The 23,664-nt window shown below is 42.1% G+C and overlaps 1 protein-coding gene across 2 annotated transcripts; it reads left to right on the forward strand.

Annotated features, from left to right (window-relative positions):
- Window positions 1–6,329: 6,329 nt before the first annotated feature.
- LOC112258058 (out at first protein homolog) lies at window positions 6,330–19,933 on the forward strand. Of its 2 annotated transcripts, none has more exons than XM_024432130.2 (4): window positions 6,330–7,002; window positions 15,561–15,695; window positions 18,936–19,140; window positions 19,347–19,933. In XM_024432130.2, exons 1-4 carry the CDS (start codon window positions 6,772–6,774, stop codon window positions 19,622–19,624), a joined length of 849 nt encoding a protein of 282 aa, XP_024287898.1. In that variant the 5' UTR covers window positions 6,330–6,771; the 3' UTR covers window positions 19,625–19,933. The 2 variants fall into 2 exon arrangements, with proteins under 2 accessions (XP_024287898.1, XP_024287899.1); XM_024432131.2 differs by having other exon boundaries at window positions 6,334–7,002; window positions 18,960–19,140; window positions 19,347–19,931.
- Window positions 19,934–23,664: the final 3,731 nt, after the last annotated feature.

A 23,664-nucleotide genomic window follows, 5' to 3' on the forward strand; every position in this document is an offset into this window, starting at 1 on the left:
AAAAAAGCTGTAAAAACAAAAACAGCTATTTTTGTCCTCCGAAGAGAGATGGGTTAATAATAATAAAAAATAATTTAAAAAAACACATCATGTTCTTTTTGACCAGACAGCATCAGATAGATGGGCCACACATACAGTGACAGAGGGAGCTGTTTTGCTCGCTCGGATGCTTTCTCCGGTGAGGTATATTCAGCCTCTTGCGAATTGAAGGAAGATTATGAAACACAGAGACCAAATATTTTTAGTATTCTTTTCCTGGTCAATATTTTGGGTAAGTCTGGCTTCCCTTGGCATCCATGAATACATGCCACTAGTCCCCCCCAAATATATAAATGGAAAAATCACATTTACATAAGTATTCCGAACCTTAACTCAGTACTTTGTTGAAGCACCTTTGGCAGCATTTACAGCCTCGAGTCTTCTTGTGTATGACGCTACAAGCTTGGCACACCTGTATTTGGGGAGTTTCTCCCATTTCTCTCTGCAGATCCTCTCAAGCTCTGTCAGGTTGGATGGGGAGCGTTGCTGCATAGCTATTTTCAGGTCTGTTCCATCGGGTTCAAGTCTGGGATCTGGGTGGGCCACTCAAGCACATTCAGAGACTTGTCCCGAAGCCACTCCTGCATTGTCTTGGCTGTGTGCTTAAGGTTGTTGTCCTGTTGGAAGGTGAACCTTTGCCCCAGTCTGAGGTCCTGAGCGCTCTGGAGCAGGTTTTCATTAAGCATCTTTGCCTCGATCCTGACTAGTCTCCCAGTCCCTGCCGCTGAAAACATCCCCCACAGCATGATGCTGCCACCACCATGCTTCACTGTAGGGATGGTGCCAGGTTTCCTCCAGATGTAACGCTTGGCATTCAGGCCAAAGAGTTCAATCTTGGTTTCTTCAGACCAGAGAATCTTGTTTCTCAATGTCTGAGAGCCAAAAGTGTGCAAAGAGTGGCTACTTTGAAGAATATAACATCGAAAATATATTTAGATTTGTTTAACACTTTTTTGGTTACTACGTGATTCCATATGTGTTATTTCATAGTTTTCATGTCTTCACTATTATTCTACAATGTAGAAAATAGTCAAAATAAAGAAAAACCCTGGAATGAGTAGGTGTGTCCAAACTTTTGTACTGTACATACATTAGATTTTAACCCTAACCCTATTACAGGGGCTGAGTCACTGGCTTACTGGGGCTCTCTCATGCCGTCCCTGGGAGGGGTGCGTCACCTGAGTGGGTTGATTCACTGATGTGGTCATCCTGTCTGGGTTGGCGCCCCCCCTTGGGTTGTGCCATGGCGGAGATCTTTGTGGGTAATACTCAGCCTTGTCTCAGGATGGTAAGTTGGTGGTTGAAGATATCCCTCTAGTGGTGTGGGGGCTGTGCATTGGCAAAGTGGGTGGGGTTATATCCTTCCTGTTTGGCCCTGTCCGGGGGTGTCCTCGGATGGGGCCACAGTGTCTCCTGACCCCTCCTGTCTCAGCCTCCAGTATTTATGCTGCAGTAGTTTATGTGTCAGGGGGCTAGGGTCAGTTTGTTAAATCTGGAGTACTTCTCCTGTCCTATTCGGTGTCCTGTGTGAATCTAAGTGTGCGTTCTCTAATTCTCTCCTTCTCTCTTTCTTTCTCTCTCTCGGAGGACCTGAGTCCTAGGACCATGCCCCAGGACTACCTGACATGATGACTCCTTGCTGTCCCCAGTCCACCTGACCGTGCTGCTGCTCCAGTTTCAACTGTTCTGCCTTATTATTATTTGACCATGCTGGTCATTTATGAACATTTGAAAATTTTGGCCATGTTCTGTTATAATCTCCACCCGGCACAGCCAGAAGAGGACTGGCCACCCCACATAGCCTGGTTCCTCTCTAGGTTTCTTCCTAGGTTTTGGCCTTTCTAGGGAGTTTTTCCTAGCCACTGTGCTTCTACACCTGCATTGCTTGCTGTTTGGGGTTTTAGGCTGGGTTTCTATACAGCACTTTGAGATATCAGCTGATGTACGAAGGGCTATATAAATACATTTGATTTGATTTGATTTGGTATGTAGTGTTTTCAATAATATGATTACTGATCATAAACTCCTTAATCCCACCCCTCAGCTACTCCCAGCCCATCCCACCTATCACCGTAGACCACCCTCGTTTGGTTTCCATGTGCCATACTGTGCTGTGATATTTGACATTTATGTTTAACCTTTTTAATCGCGTTATATCCACAGATTGTCAGAAAAAGATGAAAACCTTTAAAACCTATTATACTATTGTTGATAGATTGACTATGGCTTTCCAAATCATCCGACACTGCTATTTGTAGGATACATTTTAAATGAATGTTGTGATTTTCTTGCCATTCCTGAACCTGTGACCAGAAACAAGCTACATAGGGGCTATACCGTAATAAATGATCTAATGATTCTGTCTCTTCACAGGAAAATCTGCAGAGTTTAGATTGTTATATGCCCCATATACAGTATATAGCATTCTGTTGGTGTCAAGAATTTTGTATAATAATTTAAATTGAAAAACTTGACGTGTTGAATAAAGTGTTGTTTTTGTAACAGTTCTTATACACTACATGACCACTACATGACCAAATTCCAACATCATGGGAATTAATATGGAGTTGGTCCCGCTTTTGCTGCTATAACAGCCTCCACTCTTCTGGGAAGGCTTTCCACTACATGTTGGAACACTGCTGCGTGGACTTGCTTCCATTCAGCTCAACTCAAAGAGCATTAGTGAGGTCGGGGACTGATGTTGGGTGACAAGACCTGGCTCGCAGTCAGCGTTCCAATTCATCCCAAAGGTGTTTGATGGGGTTAAAGTCAGGGCTCTGTGCAGGCCAGTCAAGTTCTGCCACACCGATCTCGACAAACCATTTCTGTTTGGACCTCGTTTTGTGCACGGAGGCAATGTCATGCTGAAACAGGAAAGGGCCTTCCCCAAACTGTTGTCACAAAGTTGGAAGCACAGAGTTGTCTAGAATGTCATTCTGTGCTGTAGCGGGAATATTTCCCTTCACTGGAACTAAGGGGCCTAGCCAGAACCATGAAAAACAGCCCCAGATCATTATTCCTCCTCCATCAAACTATGCATTGAGGCAGGTAGCATTCTCCTAGCATCTGCCAAACCCAGATTTGTCCCTCGGACTGCCAGATGGTGAAGCGTGACTTGTCACTCCAGAGAACGTGTTTCCACTTTTCCAGCGTCCAATGGCGGTGAGCTTTACACCACTCCAACTGACGCTTGGCATTGCGCATGGTGATCTTAGGTTTGTGTGCGGCTGCTCGGCCATGGAAATCAATTTCATGAAGCTCTCAACGAACAGTTATTGTGCTTCCAGAAGCAAGTTGCTTCCAGAGGCAATTTGGAACTCGTCAGTGAGTGTTGAAACCGAGGATAGACGAATTTGACACTATTTTTTACACGGTATGCGCTTCACTCTGTGGTCCTGTTCTGTGAGCTTTTGTGGCCTACCACTTCGTGGCCTTACTTAATAATCTACTGGAGAACCAGTTCGGGTTTAAGTATAAGGTATGTATGAGTGAAGCTCTTAGTGAGCGGTTTAATGCTTTAATATTGAAACATTTCAGCCCCCAAACTCATATTCATTATATAAATAGGCACTTTTAATTTTGTCTTGCTTAGAGTTCCAAATAAAGTGAAATATTATTTGCTCATATGATTTAAAATACGAGTCGTCTGGATTAGGCAGCACCATTCTGTCGGTAAGTAAACTGTGATTGGACCAAAGAGTTAATCAATGTGATTTTTCCATAAATAGACAGGTATTTACCTCTCCATGATTGCAGAATCTTGTCTATTTTGACCAACTTTCTATTGAAATTGGTTGTGGTAAATTCATTTATATTTTTAGAGATATAAATACCAAGTATGTCCACCTCACCATATGCCCATATTACAATTCAATATGTAATATGGTGCACTTCTCATAATTGGGTTTTAGTCCAGATAGGCTAGAAAAGTGATCTCGATCTTCAATGAGACCATGCAGGGATCCAGATTGCAGACTTAAGAAGAAATTTTAGTCATTGGCATACATTGACACTTTTATGTTTAACCCCTGGATTTCGAACCCTTTGATGTTCCTGTTGGATCTAATTTTAATATCTAGCATTTCAATGGCCATAATAAATAGATATGGAGACAACACACAGCCTCGTTTTACTCTGCCCGACAGGGCAACACTTTCCATCACTTCCCTGATTACCTTCACTATATATGTCACTCCCGTTGGTTCCTTCCCCAGGCGTCATTGTTTCTGTTTCATGTCTCTGTGCTGTTCGAGTTTCTTGTTTTGTATTATGTTTGCGTTTATTTATTAAAACACTCACTCCCTGAACTTGCTTCCCGACTCTCAGCGCACGTCGTTACCATTTAAGATCAAATTGTCATCCAATAAGCATTGATTACATTTCCAATACCCCCGTCCCACATGGAAATTCAGTAAGAGTTATATGGAGGCCAATTAGATGGTGGTCCGATCGCATTTGGTCTCCTATTAACACTTTTTTTAAACTTTTGGTGCCAGCGAGAATGACACAAGGAAGTAGTCAAGATGGCGAGCTTGATTAAGCTCATCTAGCTCATCTAAGCCCATGTTCATCTCACTAGGTCAGATTTTTTTTTGCCTCAATATTATCCATTAGTTCTAATGTATCCATGATATGTGTGATCTTAAGTGCATGAGGGTGATAGTGTGTTATGTGATTTCCTTTATGATCCATTGAGATACTTAAGACCGTATTTAATCTCCCACCATAATGAAACATGTATTTGTTACTTGTGAGCTCAATAGATGACTTTATATATATCCAAAGAAGTGTGGATCATCATTATTTGGACAATATAGATTAATTAGCTAAATCAGTTTTTGGTCCAATAGCATATTTAAAATGATATATTTCTCCCTCCCAGTCCTTTTTCCACCCAACCTCATCTATAGTTGTAGAGTGAGTTCCCTGTAAACAACTATCTTTTAGCCATTTAAAAATGTATCTTTTTCATGATTACAATTATAACTATGAGTATGATATGTTGCCATCCATAGCATTGAATGCAAGGGAAGCCAGCGAGCATTTGGACTCCCTTGATCAAAAAATATATACAAATAATAGCCAATGAGTGTTGAGCTAAACTGAGCAAGCTCAACTGTGAATGGTCCTGGCACACCAAAAAAAAAGTGTCAAGAGAAGCCAGTTTGGTTTCGGCTTCACACCAATCACATCACATCAAAAACCAAACATTATTATTTTTATTGTTACATCTAGTTGTGTTGTCCTCCAATGGCTAGCTAACTAAAATTGGCCCTTCTCTAAATTAGCCATGGGTGGAGATAGGGATTTGGACTTGTAGTTTTACTTATTTCTCTGTACAGACCAATTATTATAAATCAATTCTGATCCAACCATAAATTCATAAATTCCAGGCAATTCTGATCCAACGGTCAATTCATAAATTCTAGGGAGCAAGCATTTTATCCAGGTAGCCTGAGACAGCAACAACATCAAAGCCTGCACTGTATGACAGTCATAGATCGTTTTGTCAACATGAAAGAGAGGCAGGTGACATTGGCATTTCTCTAAGGGCGAGTCATCATGTTTTCTACTTGCATGAACGCACACACACACAGATAAATTATAACCATGGACATCCACATCATATTTAGCTTAGATTGATTGAACTACATCATGTTTGGTATCTTTTCGTTGTAACTGTATTAGACAAAGCATACTGTAGGTGATTTGATTATGTTGAAATGGTGCTGGAAGAATCGAGACAGTTGCTGTTTTCTTTGCGACTTCAATAGTTGGTTAGTCTTCCGAACTTTTTATAAACATGAACTTGATTGACCATGTTGTAGGTCATCTAACTATTTGTTGAACTAACAGGTTATAGATCAAACAACACAATTATCACAGCACATGTTGTAATATGGCAAAAACCACTGGCTTGGTGATTAAGTTGCTGTTAAACCTGTTAAATACCACTTATTAGAAGACATGTATTACCCAATCAATCTAATGTTGTTTTTGGGGGGACAGAGATGGGCGGATTTTAAGTTGACCTATCCTTTGCTTGACATGGGATCTATCTGTATGCCCTAGAACAGTTTGGTCAAGCTCAATAATTACTTTCCCTAGGCATAGGATAACAATTGGGCACTTAGGATAACAATTGGGCACATTGATGCATTTAAGTGTATTATTGCGCAAACTATTGAATCAATGGAACAGGAGTTAATTTATTCTGCAACCAGCCACAGATGTCATTGGCGCCTCTTGGGAAGTATTGTTAGGGGAGTGATATTTCTTTGGGTTTGCGAGCCCGCAATTGTCCACAATAGGCCTACAGTGCAGTAGGTTCGTCAGAGGAAGTGACGGGAACGGGATAGTAAACCCAAATGAGGACTTCCAATTTTTCATGAAGGCTGCCACAATATAAGTCTGGTTAAAGTCGTCTGAACGAAGACCGCAAATGTTACAGTAGCCTAATGATTGTGCGCAAGAACGTTATATTCACAGATGTCAGAAACGCTACAATGTACCAGAATATAGAATGTACTCGGGCGACACAACGATCAATGCGGGATGGTAGCCACCAACATTTGCAGAGATTTCACAATACTGAATTAAATCTGTGGATCATAGATTGAACTTTATGCAGACTTTTCAGGACTTTTCGTTGATTTGGAAATATTTGGGACTGATTTCAAGATGATTTACAACGAGGGTAGTAGACAGATTTTTAATAGTTAAAGTTATTCCATGAGTTTCAGAATGTATGCAGGGGAGATATCGCCACCAGTTCGGATTTCTCTGCTAGTGGTAACTCTTGTATCGCTTGGGATTTGTTCAGAACTAAAAGTACGAGTGCGTTTAAGTGATGGACTAATTGGGGAGGAGATTTTGGACGCCAACAGTGAGAATGATGACATTACAGTCGAGTTCAAGCAAGGAGATGGTACTCATATTACTGTGGTATTTGATTTCAAACGGGTGAGTTAAGTCAATATTCTTCAATGTAAATATTTACAACAGTTTTTAAGAACTTTGTAATATGCTGCATTATGTTACTACCAATATATATAAACACACATACACACACCATTAGGCTGTCTATTATATAGATATCCTGGACATTATATTATAAAGGCCTATCCATTATCTATAGACCTGCTGTATATCTATTTAACTATATGCTGCTGTGTTGCCAAACAGACAAATATTTTCATAACCCTTACGAGAAAAGATTGCAGTCAGAGTGCAGTATAACTGCAGTATGCTGTAAGTACGGCGTCCAAAATAAGTTTATGTTTTATTTTATTCTGCAATTACTGCTTCCAAAGTACCACAGCCGACTGAAATTACTGCCCTTTTGCAGCAATCTTTTTTTGTAAGGGATGAAATACCAAAGACAAATAGTCCTCTTGGACTGACTTTTGGAATTGTATCATATTTGTTATATTCTGTGAACATAGGCCTATTTTTCTTTTTGTATTGTCCATTATTACAATCAATACAAGTGTTTGTTAATGAGGATTTGCTGTGAACTGCCCCCGATTGAGCAGGCATTTGATATTACCCTGGCTAATGAACTCTCTACAATGACCCAGGATATCCTGACATTACAGACACATTCAAAGTCTTATTGACTTGTAGAGCAATCAAGGAATCATACTACTATTGTCCCCCAATAGCTTATCTGGTTACAGTTAACAGGCAGGGGAACGGGACATATTTTCTTCTGTCTGGATCAAGTCAATTTGGACAGCAGCTTTCCCTCACTCCATGCACGTGCTTCCAATCTACTCCTGTCGGCATTATGCAGATTTATGGAAAGTTGGAATTGGTCTGAAGGCCAGCTGCCAGAGTGGAGTTATTGTACAGCCAGGCGAGACATCTCATCTTGTAGAGGAACCTGTTGAAAAGGTGCAATTTAAAAAAAGGAAGGGAATATTTGTCTTCCTATGGTGTGTAAGTGAGGGAGCAGAAAGGGGACAGAGTCTAACTGGAGAATAACATCATTATTGTTTAAGAAGTAAATGGGCTGTGCAATATTCAGCGAATCAAGCATCAATGGCTGAAAATTCCAGATGCATTCTGGTATTATTTTTCAAGACTTTTTGGCAGCTTTGTTGTTTGTTTCTGGTTCCTCCCCTATTCCTCCCCCTCACTCTATATGTGAACAGATGAATCAACATTTTAGGCAACCACAAAATACGCCTTTCAGACCTTAACGTCAATACCATGACATTTCAAGCCATATTGCATTTTTCACCAGACAGGGAACAATCTGTATCCAGTTGTGAGAGGCCTGCCAAGCTGGAGTGATGTTAAAGGTACCCAGGATTGTAGACTGTTGTATACAACTGTAATGGTGATCATGTTACATCCACTTCATACATTGAACGCTATTTCAGCATGACCTTAAGAAAAAAACCTTAGTTTTTAAAACCGGAAAATATCCCTCTGCCTCAACCCTAGTTGAGAAATGTAAATCTCCCTCATACACCACCATACACATATCTCTTGTTGAATTTATCTCAATTCAACCATTGGTGCGATTCCCAAGCCATCTGTCATTTGTTTGGTCCCAGGTTGTGATGGCATGGGGATAAGATGAAGGAAAAGAGTCACCTCTCACTTCATCCCTATGGGAGCTGCAGTTTGACCTGTCATCGGAGGCTCTGTGGTGCGTTTCTTCTGTCTGTCAGTGAGAGGCATTTACCATGCCAACCCAGCCCCCATGAAGAACCAGGGCAGCAGCAAACCCATGCAGGTTATATCAGATTGTATGCATGATGAGCCAACTACGCATTCATCTCCGCACCCTCACCTCCAGCTATTAGCTGCCCCATGGAAGCTTGTTAGGTCGGATTTAAGTTTTGTACAGGCTATGTTTTTACAGCATCAGTGCAGTTATTCGTAAAAATACAATCCTTTTGAGAAAGTAACATTTGACATTATTTTTTTGTTCATGATGATTTTATCAGTGTTAGCTTGATTAAAATGCTTACTGAACACACTAAGTTATAGGGTACTTTGTTCAAAGATTTATATAAAGACATTTGATGCTTTGTTCACAGACTGTGGTGATATTCTCAACGTGCGGCCTAATCCCTATTTAAATAGCTTTGTTTCTGTATCCTCTGTCGGTGTGCATCCCTTCTATCTTGTCGGGTCAATCCCCAAACCATGTCTCACTTTAGCTTTCCTTGGACTCTAGTGATCATGCTAGTCATTAGACAATCACTTGTTGCCCATTGAGAGGTTAAGGGCCCACCACAGTGATTTCACAGTCTACGCAGACAGAGCTATGGAGCTCCATTTGCGTTGCATTCCAAAAATTCAGCCTCACAAAAGTACATATGCAAACTAACCTCCAGCAGATCCATTGCGGATCCATTGCGTAGACTGTGTAGAGCCCTGTAGGTGGCCATCGAGTTGTACACAGGCCCCTCCAGGAATGCTCCCATCCCCTCCCCCACTCTGTATACCCCATCCATCTGCTCCTCTGGATGTTCTATCGTCACAGTGGGGGAAATGAGTCCCCCATCCTTCTTCTTCTCTTCTTCTTCCTCAACCACTCCACAGTTTCCCTGACCTCATTATTGACATCTCCAACTTGAGGACCAGAGTGTTTGAATCATGCTACTTGTTTTACTCAGAGGGTGATCAACCCAATGGTATGGGTAAATGAAGAGAAGATAGCCTTGTCTTCCTTTGTCTACTCAGCCAACTGGGATGTTTACCTCAGCTTTGTGTTCTACTGGGAGTTTTAAGAATGAGTATGTTTACATGCACAATAATTATTAAATATTATATTAATATATTCAACTGATTATGACACTACTGAGTTTGGCACAATCCTAATTATGGTAAGGTCATAAGCGGAGTAACCATCAACAAATTGAAACACCAGTTTTGTTGTTGCTATCTTTTGAATTATTAGAAAATGTAACAACTTAATTGGAGTTAATGTAGTGTATTTGATTTGCACATGTGCTTTCACGAGCCTCCCTCCTTGGTGCGAGTGAAGTGTGTTCGGAAATTATAGTAGACTCTTAGAAATAGTTTTCACATACAAACTGCAGATGTCTGAACTCAGAATAAAATAAGCTTCCCAAAAATAATACGAACGCTTGTGATACAAGGATTATTTTGATTGGCGATTTTCTGCATTTTTCAAAGTCTTATTAGGTACAGTGCCTTCAGAAAGGGTTTACACCCCTTTATTTTTCCCACATTTTGTTGTGTCACTGCCTGAATTTAAAATATATTAAATGTATTATTTTTGGTCACCGGCCTACACATGAAATGGGGCATCATGTGTAGGCCAGTGACCAAAAAAACTAAATTGTATATATTTTAAATTCAGGCTGTCAAAGTGGAGTTACATTTTTTACAAATTAAAAGCTGAAATGTCTTGAGTCAATAAATATTCAAGCCTAAATAAGTTCGCGAGCAAAAATTTGCTTAACAATTCACATAGTAAGTTGCGTGGATTCACATGGTGTGCAATAATAGTGCTAATGTTAGACACGTTTAATGGAACGTTGCAAGAACATTCATGTGTTCAGTTTGAGGGCTAGAATGATTTTTGAATTACTACATCATCTTGTACCCCTCACAATTGTCTGTAAGGTCCCTCGGTCGAGCAGTGAATTTCATTTTTTATTTATTTCCAATGGTTCGCAAAGAATGAGACCTATTGGTAGCTTGATACAATTTTTTTTTAAAGCAGGCACTGAATATACACCCAGTCACTACTAAAAAAGAGGCGTCCATCCAAACTCAGTTGCAGGAGAGGAAGGAACCTGCTCATTGATTTCACCATGATGTCAATGGTGACTTTAAAACCCTTACAGAGTTTAATGGCTGGGATAGGAGAAAACTGAGGATGGAACAACAACATTTTAGTTACTCCACAATACTAACATTATTGACAGAGTGAAAAGGAGATCTGTACAGAATAAAATATTCCCAAACATGCATTATGTTGCCAATAAAAGGTACTTGTTACGGTTTTCTAGGTGTGAAGGAGAGTCGGACCAAAATGCAGCGTGTAGATTGCGATCCATGTTTAATGAATGAACGTAAAACACGAATCAATAACAAACACTACAAAACAAAGAACTTAATGAAAAACCGAAACAGCCTATACTTGTGTAAACTAACACTGAGACAGGAACAACGACACATAGGACAATCACCCATGACAAACTCAAAGAATATGGCTGCCTAAATATGGTTCCCAATCAGAGACAACGATAAACACCTGCCTCTGATTGAGAACCACTCCAGACAGCCATAGACCTTGCTAGATAACCCCACTAGCTACAATCCCGATACATACACACCAAAACCCCAAGACAAAACACCACAATACAAAAACCCCATGCCACACCCTGGCCTGACCCAATACATGAAGAAAACCACAAAATACTTAGACAAGGGCGTGACAGAACCCCCCCCTAAGGTGCGGACTCCCGAACGCACCTCAAAACAATAGGGAGGGTCCGGGTGGGCGTCTGTCCATGGTGGCGGCTCCGGCGCAGGACGTGGAACCCACTCAGTCAATGTCTTAGTCCCCTCTCGAGTCCCTGGATAGTCCACTCTCGCCGCCGACCATGGCCTAGTAGTCCTCACCCAGAAACCCACTGGACTGAGGAGCAGCTCGGGACTGAAGGACAGCTCGGGACTGAGGGAAGCTCGGGAGTGAGAGGAAGCTCGGGACTGAGGGAAGCTCGGGAGTGAGAGGAAGCTCGGGAGTGAGAGGAGCTCGGGAGTGAGAGGAAGCTCGGGAGTGAGAGGAAGCTCGGGAGTGAGAGGAAGCTCGGGAGTGAGAGGAAGCTCGGGAGTGAGAGGAAGCTCAGGCAGGTAGGTAGATCTACCAGATCCTGGCTGGCTGGTGGTTTCAGCAGATCCTGGCTGACTGGCAGATCCTGGCTGACTGGCGGATCTGGCAGATCCTGGCCGACTGGCGGATCCTGGCAGATCCCGGCCCGACTGGCAGTTCTGGCAGATCCTGGCTGACCTGGAAGAGTCTGGCTGACTCGGATCTGGAAGAGTCTGGCGGATCTGGAAGAGTCTGGCTGACTGGCGGATCTGGAAGAGTCTGGCTGACTGGCGGATCTGGAAGAGTCTGGCTGACTGGCGGATCTGGAAGAGTCTGGCGGATCTGGAAGAGTCTGGCGGATCTGGAAGAGTCTGGCGGATCTGGAAGAGTCTGGATCTGGAAGAGTCTGGCGGATCTGGAAGAGTCTGGCGGATCTGGAAGAGTCTGGCGGATCTGGAAGAGTCTGGCGGATCTGGAAGAGTCTGGCGGATCTGGAAGAGTCTGGCGGATCTGGAAGAGTCTGGAAGAGTCTGGCGGATCTGGAAGAGTCTGGCGGATCTGGAAGAGTCTCTGGCGGATCTGGAAGAGTCTGGCTGACTGGCGGATCTGGAAGAGTCTGGCGGATCTGGAAGAGTCTGGCGGATCCTGGCAGACTGAAAGATCTGGCTGCTCCACGCTGACTGGCGGCTCTGGCTGCTCCATGTAGGCTGACAGCTCTGGCGGCTTCTTACAGACTGGCAGCTCTGGCGGCTCCGTCCAGACTGGCAGCTCCTTGCAGACTGGCAGCTCCTTGCAGACTGGCAGCTTGCAGACTGACAGCTCCGTGCAGACTGACAGCTCCGTGCAGACTGACAGCTCCGTGCAGACTGGCAGCTCTGGCTGCTGCAGACTGACAGCTCTGGCTGCTCCGTGCAGACTGACAGCTCTGGCTGCTCCGTGCAGACTGACAGCTCTGGCTGCTCCGTGCAGACTGACAGCTCTGGCTGCTCCATGCAGACTGACAGCTCTGGCTGCGCTGAACAGGCGGGAGACTCCGGCAGCGCAGGAGAGGAGAGAGGCTCTGGCTGCGCTGAACAGGCGGGAGACTCCAGCAGCGCTGTAGAGGAGAAAGGCTCCGGCAGCGCTGAACAGACGGGAGACTCCGGCAGCGCAGGAGAGGAGAAAGGCTCCGGCAGCGCTGGAGAGGCGAGGCGCACTGTAGGCCTGATGTGTGGTGCTGGTACTGGTGGTACTGAACCGAGAACACGCACAGGAAGCCTGGTGCGGGGAGCTGCTACCGGAGGGCTGGAGTGTGGAGGTGGCACAGGATGGGCTAGACCGTGAAGGCGTACTGGAGATCTTGAGAGCAGTGCTGGCACAGGACGTGCAAGGCTAGGGATGTGCACAGGAGGCCTGGTGCGTGAGGCTGGCACCAACTTCACCAGCCGACTAACACGCACCTCAGGACGAGTATGGAGCGCTAACCCAGGTGCCATCAAATCCGACACGTTCCGTCGGGCGAATTCCATGCAAAAAGCACCAACTCCCTCATTTCTCTCTCCTCCAATTTCCCCATTAACTCCTTCACAGTCTCTGTTTCGCTCACCTCCAACACCGGCTCTGGTTCTGGTCTCCTCCTTGGCTCCTCACGATAAACATTGAGAGTTGGCTCAGGTCTGACTCCTGACTCTGCCACACTCTCCCTGAGCCCCCCCCCAAGAAATTTTTGGGGCTGACTCTCAGGCTTCCTTCCGAGTCGCCGTGCTGCCTCCTCATACCGGCGCCTCTCCGCGGCAATATTCTCCAGGCTGAGCCCAGGGTCCTTCTCCATTTAGGATTTCCTCCCATGTCCAGAAATCCTTATAGCGCATCTCCTCTTTGGGCTGCTCCTGCCTGTTGACACGCTGCTTGGTCCGTTGGTGGTGGGTGATTCTGTTACGGTTTTCTAGGTGTGAAGGAGAGTCGGACCAAAATGCAGCGTGTAGATTGCGATCCATGTTTAATGAATGTAAAACACGAATCAATAACAAACACTACAAAACAAAGAACTTAACGAAAACCGAAACAGCCTATACTTGTGTAAACTAACACTGCGACAGGAACAACGACACATAGGATAATCACCCACAACAAACTCAAAGAATATGGCTGCCTAAATATGGTTCCCAATCAGAGACAACGATAAACACCTGCCTCTGATTGAGAACCACTCCAGACAGCCATAGACCTTGCTAGATAACCCCACTAGCTACAATCCCAATACATACACACCAAAACCCCAAGACAAAACACACCACAATACAAAAACCCCATGCCACACCCTGGCCTGACCCAATACATGAAGAAAAACACAAAATACTTAGATTAGGGCGTGACAGTACTAAAGTAAAACTGCAAAAGAATTGGCAAAGAAATGTAGTTTATGTCCTGAATACAAAGCGTTATGTTTGGGGCAAATCTAATAATAATATCTCTGACTACCACTCGTCACATTTTCAAGCATGGTGGTGGCAGCATCATGTTATGGGTATGCTTGTCATCAGCAAGGACTATGGGGTTCTTTTTATGAGAAAAAAATAAATAGAATAGAGCTAAGCACAGGAAAAATCTTAGAGGAAAACCTTGTTCATTCCACTTTCCAACCGACACTGAAAGAGTAAATTAACCTTTCAAGCGGAGAATAACCTAAAACTCAAGGCCAAATATACACTGGAGTTACTTACCAAGATGACATTGAATGCTCCTGAGTGGCTTAGTTACAGTTTTGACTTAAAAATCGATGGCAAGACTTGGAAATGGCTGTCTAGCAATGATCAACAACCAGCTTGAATAATTTTAAAAGTAATAATGCGCAAATATTGTACAATCCAGAGGTGCAAAGCTATTAGAGACTTACCCAGAAAGACTCACAGCTGTAATCGCTGCCAAAGGTGATTCTAGCATGTATTTACTCAGGGCTTGAATACTTATCTAATCACGATACATTAGATTTTTATTTTATTTTTTATATATTTTTTTTTACAAATGTTTTATTTTTTTCTCCCTCTTTGACATTTAAAGAGTATTTTGTGTAGAAATTTGACCAAAAATGGCAATCACATCCATTTTAATTTTACTTTGTAACACAAAAAATGTGGACAAAGTAAAGGGTTGTCAACAATTTCTGAAGGCACTGTAGCCTGATTATCAGATATGTACATGTTAACTGCATTATAAGGTTAAACGTTCTTCTTGCAAATCATGTTAATCTTAGTATTATATTAATATGAGTATTCACAATAATCATAGTATTGTGTGCATGTAAACATGGTCGATTTTGGGATAGCCAAAATTAAGTCAGTGTAGCATTGTGACAGATGTGGGTATAGGGTTGGATTCAGGTCTCATGTTTCTAGGTCAGGTCAGGTCAGGTCAGCCCTCATAACAGACATGACACTTGATATAGTAGTTACTTATTTATGGATTATCCTTATGCCAAACACATAGTGGAGTTTTGGCAGCACTTTTACATGAAGGTTCCCTTATGCCATGCAGTATGTATGTAGTTTCTTTCGACACCTAGTAGAGTCCATGCCCTGACGAATTGAGTCTGTTCTGAGGGCAAAATGGGGGGAGCAACTCAATATTAGGAAGGTCTTCTTAATGTTTTGTACACTCAGTGTATAGTGTATCACTAATATGTGAATTTATATCCTGTTTATATTTCCTATTTCTCTCCTCTCTCTCTTTTTTTCAGGATGTGAGGATCGTCCGAGCTCTGATCCTGGGGGAGCCAGAGCGAGGCCAGAACCAATACCAGGTGCTGTGCTTTGTCTCACGCCTCGATCACCACGAGATCATCCCCACTGAGTCCATGGCTCGCCTCAGACAGGTGAGCTGCTGTAACAAACCACCACTGTCCCTCATAATCTGGGCCATCATTCCCATATAGGGCATAGGGAGAGATAACTAGAGACAGGTTTTGGATGTGGAGGTATGGTACCAATGGTGTTATTATAAGAGATGGGTCTTTACATGAGAGAGTAGCCTTTTCCATCCCTTTTGATATTTTAAGTATACATTTTGCACTAATATTGAATTTATATTGCACTAATATTGAATATTGAAAAAGCTTTTTATATTAAATGAAGTACCCTTTAATATAGACCACATGGATATTAAAAATAGATTTATTGAATTATCCATAAAGACTTGCTAAAGTGCCAAAATTCAGCATTTCACTGTGACTTCTAGGAAGCCTTAACCCCAACATTTCAAGTTTTCACCATCATGATAAAGCCCTAGTTATGTTGTTGCTTTGAGGAAGTCAATTTTGACGATGATAATTTATTTAATGTGATTTATTTATTAGTGATTCATTTACGTCTGTCCCAAGTGGACAAGGTAAAAATCTGTTGTCGTTCTGCCCCTGAGCAAGGCAGTTAACCCACTGTTCCCCGGGCGCCGAAGACGTGGATGTCGAATAAGGCAGCCCCCCGCACCTCTCTGATTCAGAGGGGTTGGGTTAAATGCGGAAGACATTTCAGTTGAAGGCATTCAGTTGTACAACTGACTAGGTATCCCCCCTTTCCCTTTCCTTTCCCTCATTAAGATCAACTGTTACGCAAACCAAACTGTCTTTTCAATATGGTGAAACTATTCCTTTTTTTTTTTACATTGAACATATCATAGTTTAAAAGCAGGTGAGCTGGTTCTATACTTTTTGGCAATTTTCTGTTGTTTTGTGTTGTTACGCTCAACCCATTCAGTTTTCCATGTCAACCCTTTTACCCCTAGATAGACAGGCTAGAAATGTTTAAATTTAAATGAATTTAATTTAATTGCCAATTCGTATTGCACACAACAATCTTCTATTCCCCCTGTCACAAAGGGATTTATTGTCAACCTTATTACACAGTCAACCATGTTACTTTACTTGGCACTTAGTAGGCACTTTATATACACTACCGGGCAAAAGTTATAGAACACCTACTCATTCAAGGGTTTTTCTTTATTTGTACTATTTTCTACATTGTAGAATAATAGTGAAGACATCAAAACTATGAAATAACACGTATGGAATCGTAGTAGCCAAAAAATGTGTTAAACACATCAAAATATATTTTACATTTGAGATTCTTCAAAGGAGCCACCCTTTGCCTTGATGACATCTTTGCACACTCTTGGTATTCTATCAACCAGCTTCACCTTGTATGCTTGAAGGAGTTCCCACATTATGCTGAGCACTTGTTGGCTGTTTTTCCTCCACTCTGCGGTCCGACTCATCCCAAACCATTTCAATTTGTCTGATGTTGGGGGATTGTGGAGATCAGGTCATCTGATGCAGCACTCCATCATTCTCCTTCTTGGTAAAATAGTCCTTACACAGCCTGGAGGTGTGTTGGGTCATTGTCCTGTTCAAAACAATTTATAGTTCCACTAAGCCCAAACCAGATGGGATGGCGTATCACTGCAGAATGCTGTAGTAGCCATGCTGGTTAAGTGTGCCTAGAATTCAAAATAAATCACAGACAGTGTCACCAGCAAAGCACCCCCACACCATCAAACCTCTTCCTCCAAACTTTACGGTGGGAAATACACATGCGGAGATCATCCGTTCACCCACACCTCAAAAAGACACGGCGGTTGGAACCAAAAATCTCCAATTTGGACTCCGGTCCATAGGACACATTTCCACCGGTCTAATGTCCATTGCAAGTGTTTATTGGCCCAAGCAAGCCTCTTCTTATTATTTGTGTCCTTTAGTAGTGTTTTCTTTACAGCAATTCGACCATGTAGGCCTGATTCACACAGTCTCCTCTGAACAGTTGATGTTGAGATGTGTCTGTTACTTAAACTCTGTGAAGCATTTATTTGGGCTGCAATTTCTGAGGCTGGTAAATCTAACGAACGTATCCTCTGCAGTAGAGGTAACTCCGGATCTTCCATTCCTGTGGTAGTCCTCATGAGAGCCAGTTCACATGGGTGGGGCCACTGAGTTGAGCGTAGATCACTCATGAAAACCAATTCTCTCATTTAGAAGCTAAAATGACATTTAATCGTTTCACAAATATTTTCATATTTAAACATTTAAATTGCTCAACAATTCCATGTGGATCTGAACTAGAATGTAGACTTTCCAAGATATTTATTTTTAATTTTTATTTTACCCCTTTTTCTCCCCAATTTCGTGGTATCCAATTGTTTTAGTAGCTACTATCTTGTCTCATCGCTACAACTCCCGTACGGGCTCAGGAGAGACGAAGGTTAAAAGTCATGAGTCCTCCGATACACAACCCTCCGATACACAACCCAACCAAGCCGCACTGCTTCTTAACACAGCTGGCGCTGCAGTACAGCGCCCTTAACCACTGCGCCACCCGGGAGGACCAAGATACAGTTTATGTCGTCCTATCATCAGTAATAATGTCTCAGACGCGAACTGATCTGACATCATATTCAGTAAGTACCAACACATATTTTCAACTGGTTGGATTACCGAAATAGGGTTCCGTTTCCCACCTTTTGATGTTCCCAGACTCTCTATGTTAACAAAGGAATTTTCAATAGTCACATCGGTAGAGTAGAGAGAGGAAAGAGGGGAAAGGTATTTATGGGGTTCATAAACGTCCCCCAACAGGCCAACGTCATGACACTACATGATTGCATATGTGTTATTTCATATTTTTGATGTCTTCACTATTATTCTACAATGTAGAAAATAGTACAATATAGAAAAAACATTGAATGAGTAAGTGTTCTATAAATGTGACTGGTAGTGGAGTATTTAAATTTTTTTTAACCTCTTCCCACATACGTGTTTCTATGAAGCTGACGACATAACTTTTTTTTAAAACTTCTCAAAAGGCACCGGATTGGTAAAACGACCCATTTTGTGTTATATTAACATGTTATAGGGCTGGTTTCCCAGACACAGAATAAGCCTCGTCCTGGACTTTCAATACAGTATCTTCATCACAAGCCCATAATGTAAAAATTATGCACAAAGTTATCTAACTTACCACCAAACTGTTAATCCTCACACAAAGTAGTGGAGCTTAATTCTATTGCTAAATTTATTCTACCAGCAATACTTGTCCTTTTTTGAACTTCCTCGCATTTTAAAATATAGCTGTTCTGTGATGGGATTCTACAGAAGAACCCCCACTTGGTCCGCACGGCAGAGGAGAAGCGTGGGGTGGAACACCTCCACATGGACATGGTGGTGAACGTGAGTCATGCAGGGCACCTCAACACACTCATCCACAACGTGTGTAAGGAGGCCCATGAGGGGTTTTATACCCGGACAGCTGACACCAAGCATTGGCTGGATAAAGGTAAGTTTGGCTTCCATTCAGATGCTCTGTTAGTGTTGTTTGGGTGTTTTAAAGGAACGTTTTCATTCTGTCTATCCTAGCTTTTTTCCCCCATATTGTTGCCTAAGTGTCCCTAAGCTTTTGGATGTTTATCTGCACAGCTATGAAGTTCATTGCCATGCATTTTAACAGACATTCTTTGATCGAAAGTCAAAATGTCTCTACAGGAATAGAGGCCATTGAGTTTGAGCCCCTGCCCCAGACAGTGGACGTCTCTGGTCTGCAGCGATGCCCCTCCACTCTGGACCTGTGGCAGCCATGCTTCTGCAGCTATCACCTACGTCTGGAGTGGCTCCCCTGCCTGCTCAAATACTGCCGCAGCCGCCGGGGCGCGGCTGGAAGGACCAACCCGTACAAGTGTGGCATCAGGAGCTGCAGCAAGGGCTACCGCTTTGACTACTACGTCCCCCATAAACAGCTCTGCCCATGGGATGAGGAGACCTAAAGCAGCTGGTTTTGCCCTTAGTTCTTTCCTAGAAGGCATTTAGCCTATCGTGCACATCTGGACTGAGCATGTCAGGGGATTGGCAAGAGGCCTTGAAGTGTATACAGAGTATATCAAACATTAGGAACACCTTCCTAATATTGAGTTTTTCCCTCCGAAAAGCTTCAATTCATCAGGGCATAGACTCCGCAAGGGGCCGAAATGTTGACTCCAATGCTTCCCACAGTTGTGTCAAGTTGGCTGGATGTCTTTTCGGTGGTGGATCATTCTTGATACTCACAGGAAGCTGTTGAGCGTGAAAAACCCAGCAGCATTGCAGCTCTTGACACAAACCGGTGTGCATGGCACCTACTACCATACCCTGTTCAAAGGCACTTAAATCTTGTGTTTTGCCCATTCACCCTCTGAATTGCACACATACACAATTCATGTCTCAAGGCTTAAAAATCCTTCTTTAACCTGTCTCCTCCCCTTCATCTATACTGATTGAAGTGGATTTAACATCAATAAGGGATCATAGCTTTTACCTGGATTCACCTGGTCAGTCTATGTCATGGAAAGATCAAGTGTTCTTAATGTTTTATACACTTAGTGTAAGTAACTTATTTTCAGACAGAAGAGTGTCTGACTTACCACCAAGGTATTTGGATTCAACCAGACAGTAGCATATCTATTGTAACCATATGTTTTTAATGTTGGATGTTTCCTACAGTGGTGTGTTGAGTCCATATATAATAATACTTTTCCTAAGCATGCAAGTGTCTGTATTAGGGCAGCTAGACAGGAGCCTAATGGGGGAAAATCGACAATGTGAAAGTTGTAATATCGCCCAACCTAGATGGAATTGCCCATGCTACTTTGGATGAATGTTTTGATTTGATGGCATCAGTCAAAGTGCTGTTCAGTGCTCCGTTGGGGTAAAATTGGATGGTGGATCTGCTCAAGAGAACATTCATCCATGGTAGTGAATGAATCACTTAACCGATGTAGTTTTTATTGACTTAATACAAAATAAAGCTATTTATTTACATTCTGTTAAAATAACTAGGGTATTGAAACAGTACAGTCTGTAACCAATATCCACACTCTTCCTTGAACTATAGGGACCAATGTTTTGGCTCGCTGGAAGGGTTTTGTCATTGCTGTCAAATGCATCAGTGTGTAGCATCATATGCAGAAACTGACTTAAGTCATGTTTATACTATAGGTATACAGAATAAAGTGATTAACTGTGAGTATTGTACTATCATATTCATGGTGGTATGAGTTATTCATCAGGCAACTTATATCTGGGAACTTCTCTGTTCTACTTTTTGTCAATACTTTTTTTTACCTCTTTGATCAACAATATATTTTCAGATTTACTACCTTGTTGTGATAAACCCGAAGACACAAACTAGTGGACTGAAAAGTTTATGTAGTCTTTCTGTCCCTTATATATTTATTCAACTTTTCAAACGTAATGTCCAAAGTGCCAGTGATTAAGCTTGTACTGGAGATTGCTGTTCTGCATGTCATTGGTACATTATGATAACTGCTCATGTGTCTCTCTGAGGGAAGAACTGTTATAAACAAAAGTGATTTTTCAAAAATGGACCTAAATCATATGTCCAGGAACAAAACATAAACCTTTATTTTTTAAATCTATAAATTATTGGTTGATGGTAAGTGCCTTAACTTGTCACTGTGTTGTTTGATTTGAAAGTAATTATATGGTTTAAAATGTTTTATGTAAAAAATCTGCAGTTGAAGTTCAAAAATGTTTCCTAAAGGTGTCTAACTTTGACAAATTAAAATCCTTATTTGTCTTTATACTAGGCCTAATGCTTCTTCTGTTGGGTGTCATATTTGCAAAGCTGGATTTGTGGGCATATTAACATCATAATGCACAATCTAGACATCTAAAACCCCAAGAATACAGTGTCCTCCATCATTATTAAATGGAATAAGTTTAGAACCACCAAGACTCTTCCTAGAGCTGGCCATCCGGGCAAACTGAGCAATCGGGGGAGAAGGGAGGTGACCAAGAACCTGATAGTCACTCTGAAAGAGCTCTGGAGGTCCTCTGTGGAGATGTGAGAACCCTCCAGAAGGACAACCATCACTACAGCACTCTACCAATCAGGCCTTTATGGTAGAGTGCCCAGACAGAAGCCACTCCTCAGTAAAAAGAAAGTGACAGCCCGCTTGGAGTTTACCAAAAGCCACCTAAAGACATTCAGGGACAAGTCTCTGGATGTGCTTGAGTGGCCCAGCCAGAGCCCAGACTTGAACGCGATCAAACATCTCTGGAGAGACCTGAAACTAGCTGTGCAGAGACACTCCCCATCCAACCTGACAGAACTTGAGAGGATCTGAAGAGAAGAATGGGAGAAACTCCCCAAATACCAGTGTGCCAAGTTTGTAGTGTCATAGCCAAGAAGACTCGATACTGTAATTGCTGCCATAGGTGCTTCAACAAAGTACGTAGTAAAGGGTTTCAATACTTACAGTATGTAAATGTGATATTTCTGTTTTTAATTTTTAATAAATTAGCAAACATTTCTAAAAACCTGTGTTTGCTTTGTCATTATGGGGTATTCCGTGTAGACTGAGGAGGGAAAAACTATTTAATACATTTTAGAATAAGGTTGTAACGTAACAAAATGTGGAAAAAGTTCAAGGATCTGAATCCTTTCCGAAGCCACCGTATACATAATGCACAAATATCCATTGTGGAGTTTGACTGCCCTCTGGTGATGACTGGACTGAAGGTTGCCTGACAAAATACATTTAGGAGACTTGACAGCTTTATGATAGGCATAGCCTGTAGCTAAATTATAAGTAATAGTTTTTAGAAACTTTGCTGTTAAACTGCATCAAACAAACCTTTAATATCCAGCAGTCTTGATTAAAGCACCATCTGACCAGATTTGCCTATAACCACATTTTGATCCACATATAGAAAAACTACATTATCTGCAAAGTGAATAAATGACTATTGATTTCATTAATTCATCAATATCCATAAAAACATAGTCTAACTGATTTGTAACCTAATTTGGTGTGGCAGATTATGACGTTTCATGAAACGAGGCACCAATTGAATGAATGACATATGCGTAGTGTTCCAAAACCGATCAGTTTAACCTACTGCTATCGCTACACTCGCTTGGTCTGTGGGTCCTAGGGCTCTCTAACCTGTCAGAATGTGTGCATTAATTGGATAACTGTGTTGAATGCATGTGTCTAGGAGACGACAAGCTTACATGGGTCCGAGGTTGAGCACGGTTCCAGATTTCCTTATGGTGTATGTGTGTGCACGCACATGTGCGGATTTGTCTTTCTGTAGGAGCAATGTGTGAAGGAGCGTATCCAATGACACGAAAGACCGTTGAAGATGCTGTTTCAACAAGCCAACCAAAGAGAGGAGCAAGGTAGCTGCTTACTCCGCCACCAGGGCCATTCTCCCACTGGACATCAATATTCTCTTTATCTGTTTTAAGATTGACCAAACTAATTTGCATGAAGGTCTTCGTGTGTCCCATGCCTTCTTTTCTTCATGTCATTCAGGCAGACAGACCTGTGGTTGTGGCATCCTCTCAGAACATACTAGCACGATGTTGTCTTGTAGTGAAAAGAAGCAGATGATAATGCACTTCGAACCAAACCTGTCATAACGTTTTATACAGTTATAAAATGTTATAAATGCTAATGAACTGTAATGCTTACAATGCCTGTAAGTGCACATGTTTATAAATGTTTACAAATAACGACATGTACATTTATTGATAATTAAATACAGCTTATTCATTAAATGTATTAAAAAGTGTTACCCACATTTTGGCAGTCTGCTCATTTTTTCTGCCCATTGGTAGATTTCAATCTCGTTCCATAGTGACAAATAACTATAATTCTCTCCTGAATTTCCCCTGCTTTGATGCTAAATTATGCCATTGCGATATGCTGTCCTTCCCTTTATCCTTCCCTTTATATAAACACATACACTGAAGAGCAACTTTCCTAAGTTCGCAGACAACCCATTGTTGTTTTATGCAAAA

The sequence above is a fragment of the Oncorhynchus tshawytscha genome, linkage group LG09 (assembly GCF_018296145.1).
Source record: "Oncorhynchus tshawytscha isolate Ot180627B linkage group LG09, Otsh_v2.0, whole genome shotgun sequence".
NCBI lineage: Eukaryota > Metazoa > Chordata > Actinopteri > Salmoniformes > Salmonidae > Oncorhynchus > Oncorhynchus tshawytscha.

Coding starts and splice junctions, on each gene's coding strand:
- LOC112258058 (XM_024432130.2), top strand. CDS start 6,772: ATGAGTTTCAGAATGTATGCAGGGGAGATATCGCCACCAGTTCGGATT. Junction 7,003..15,560: donor TGGTATTTGATTTCAAACGG/GTGAGTTAAGTC, acceptor TCTTTTTTTCAG/GATGTGAGGATCGTCCGAGC. Junction 15,696..18,935: donor CCATGGCTCGCCTCAGACAG/GTGAGCTGCTGT, acceptor TTTAAAATATAG/CTGTTCTGTGATGGGATTCT.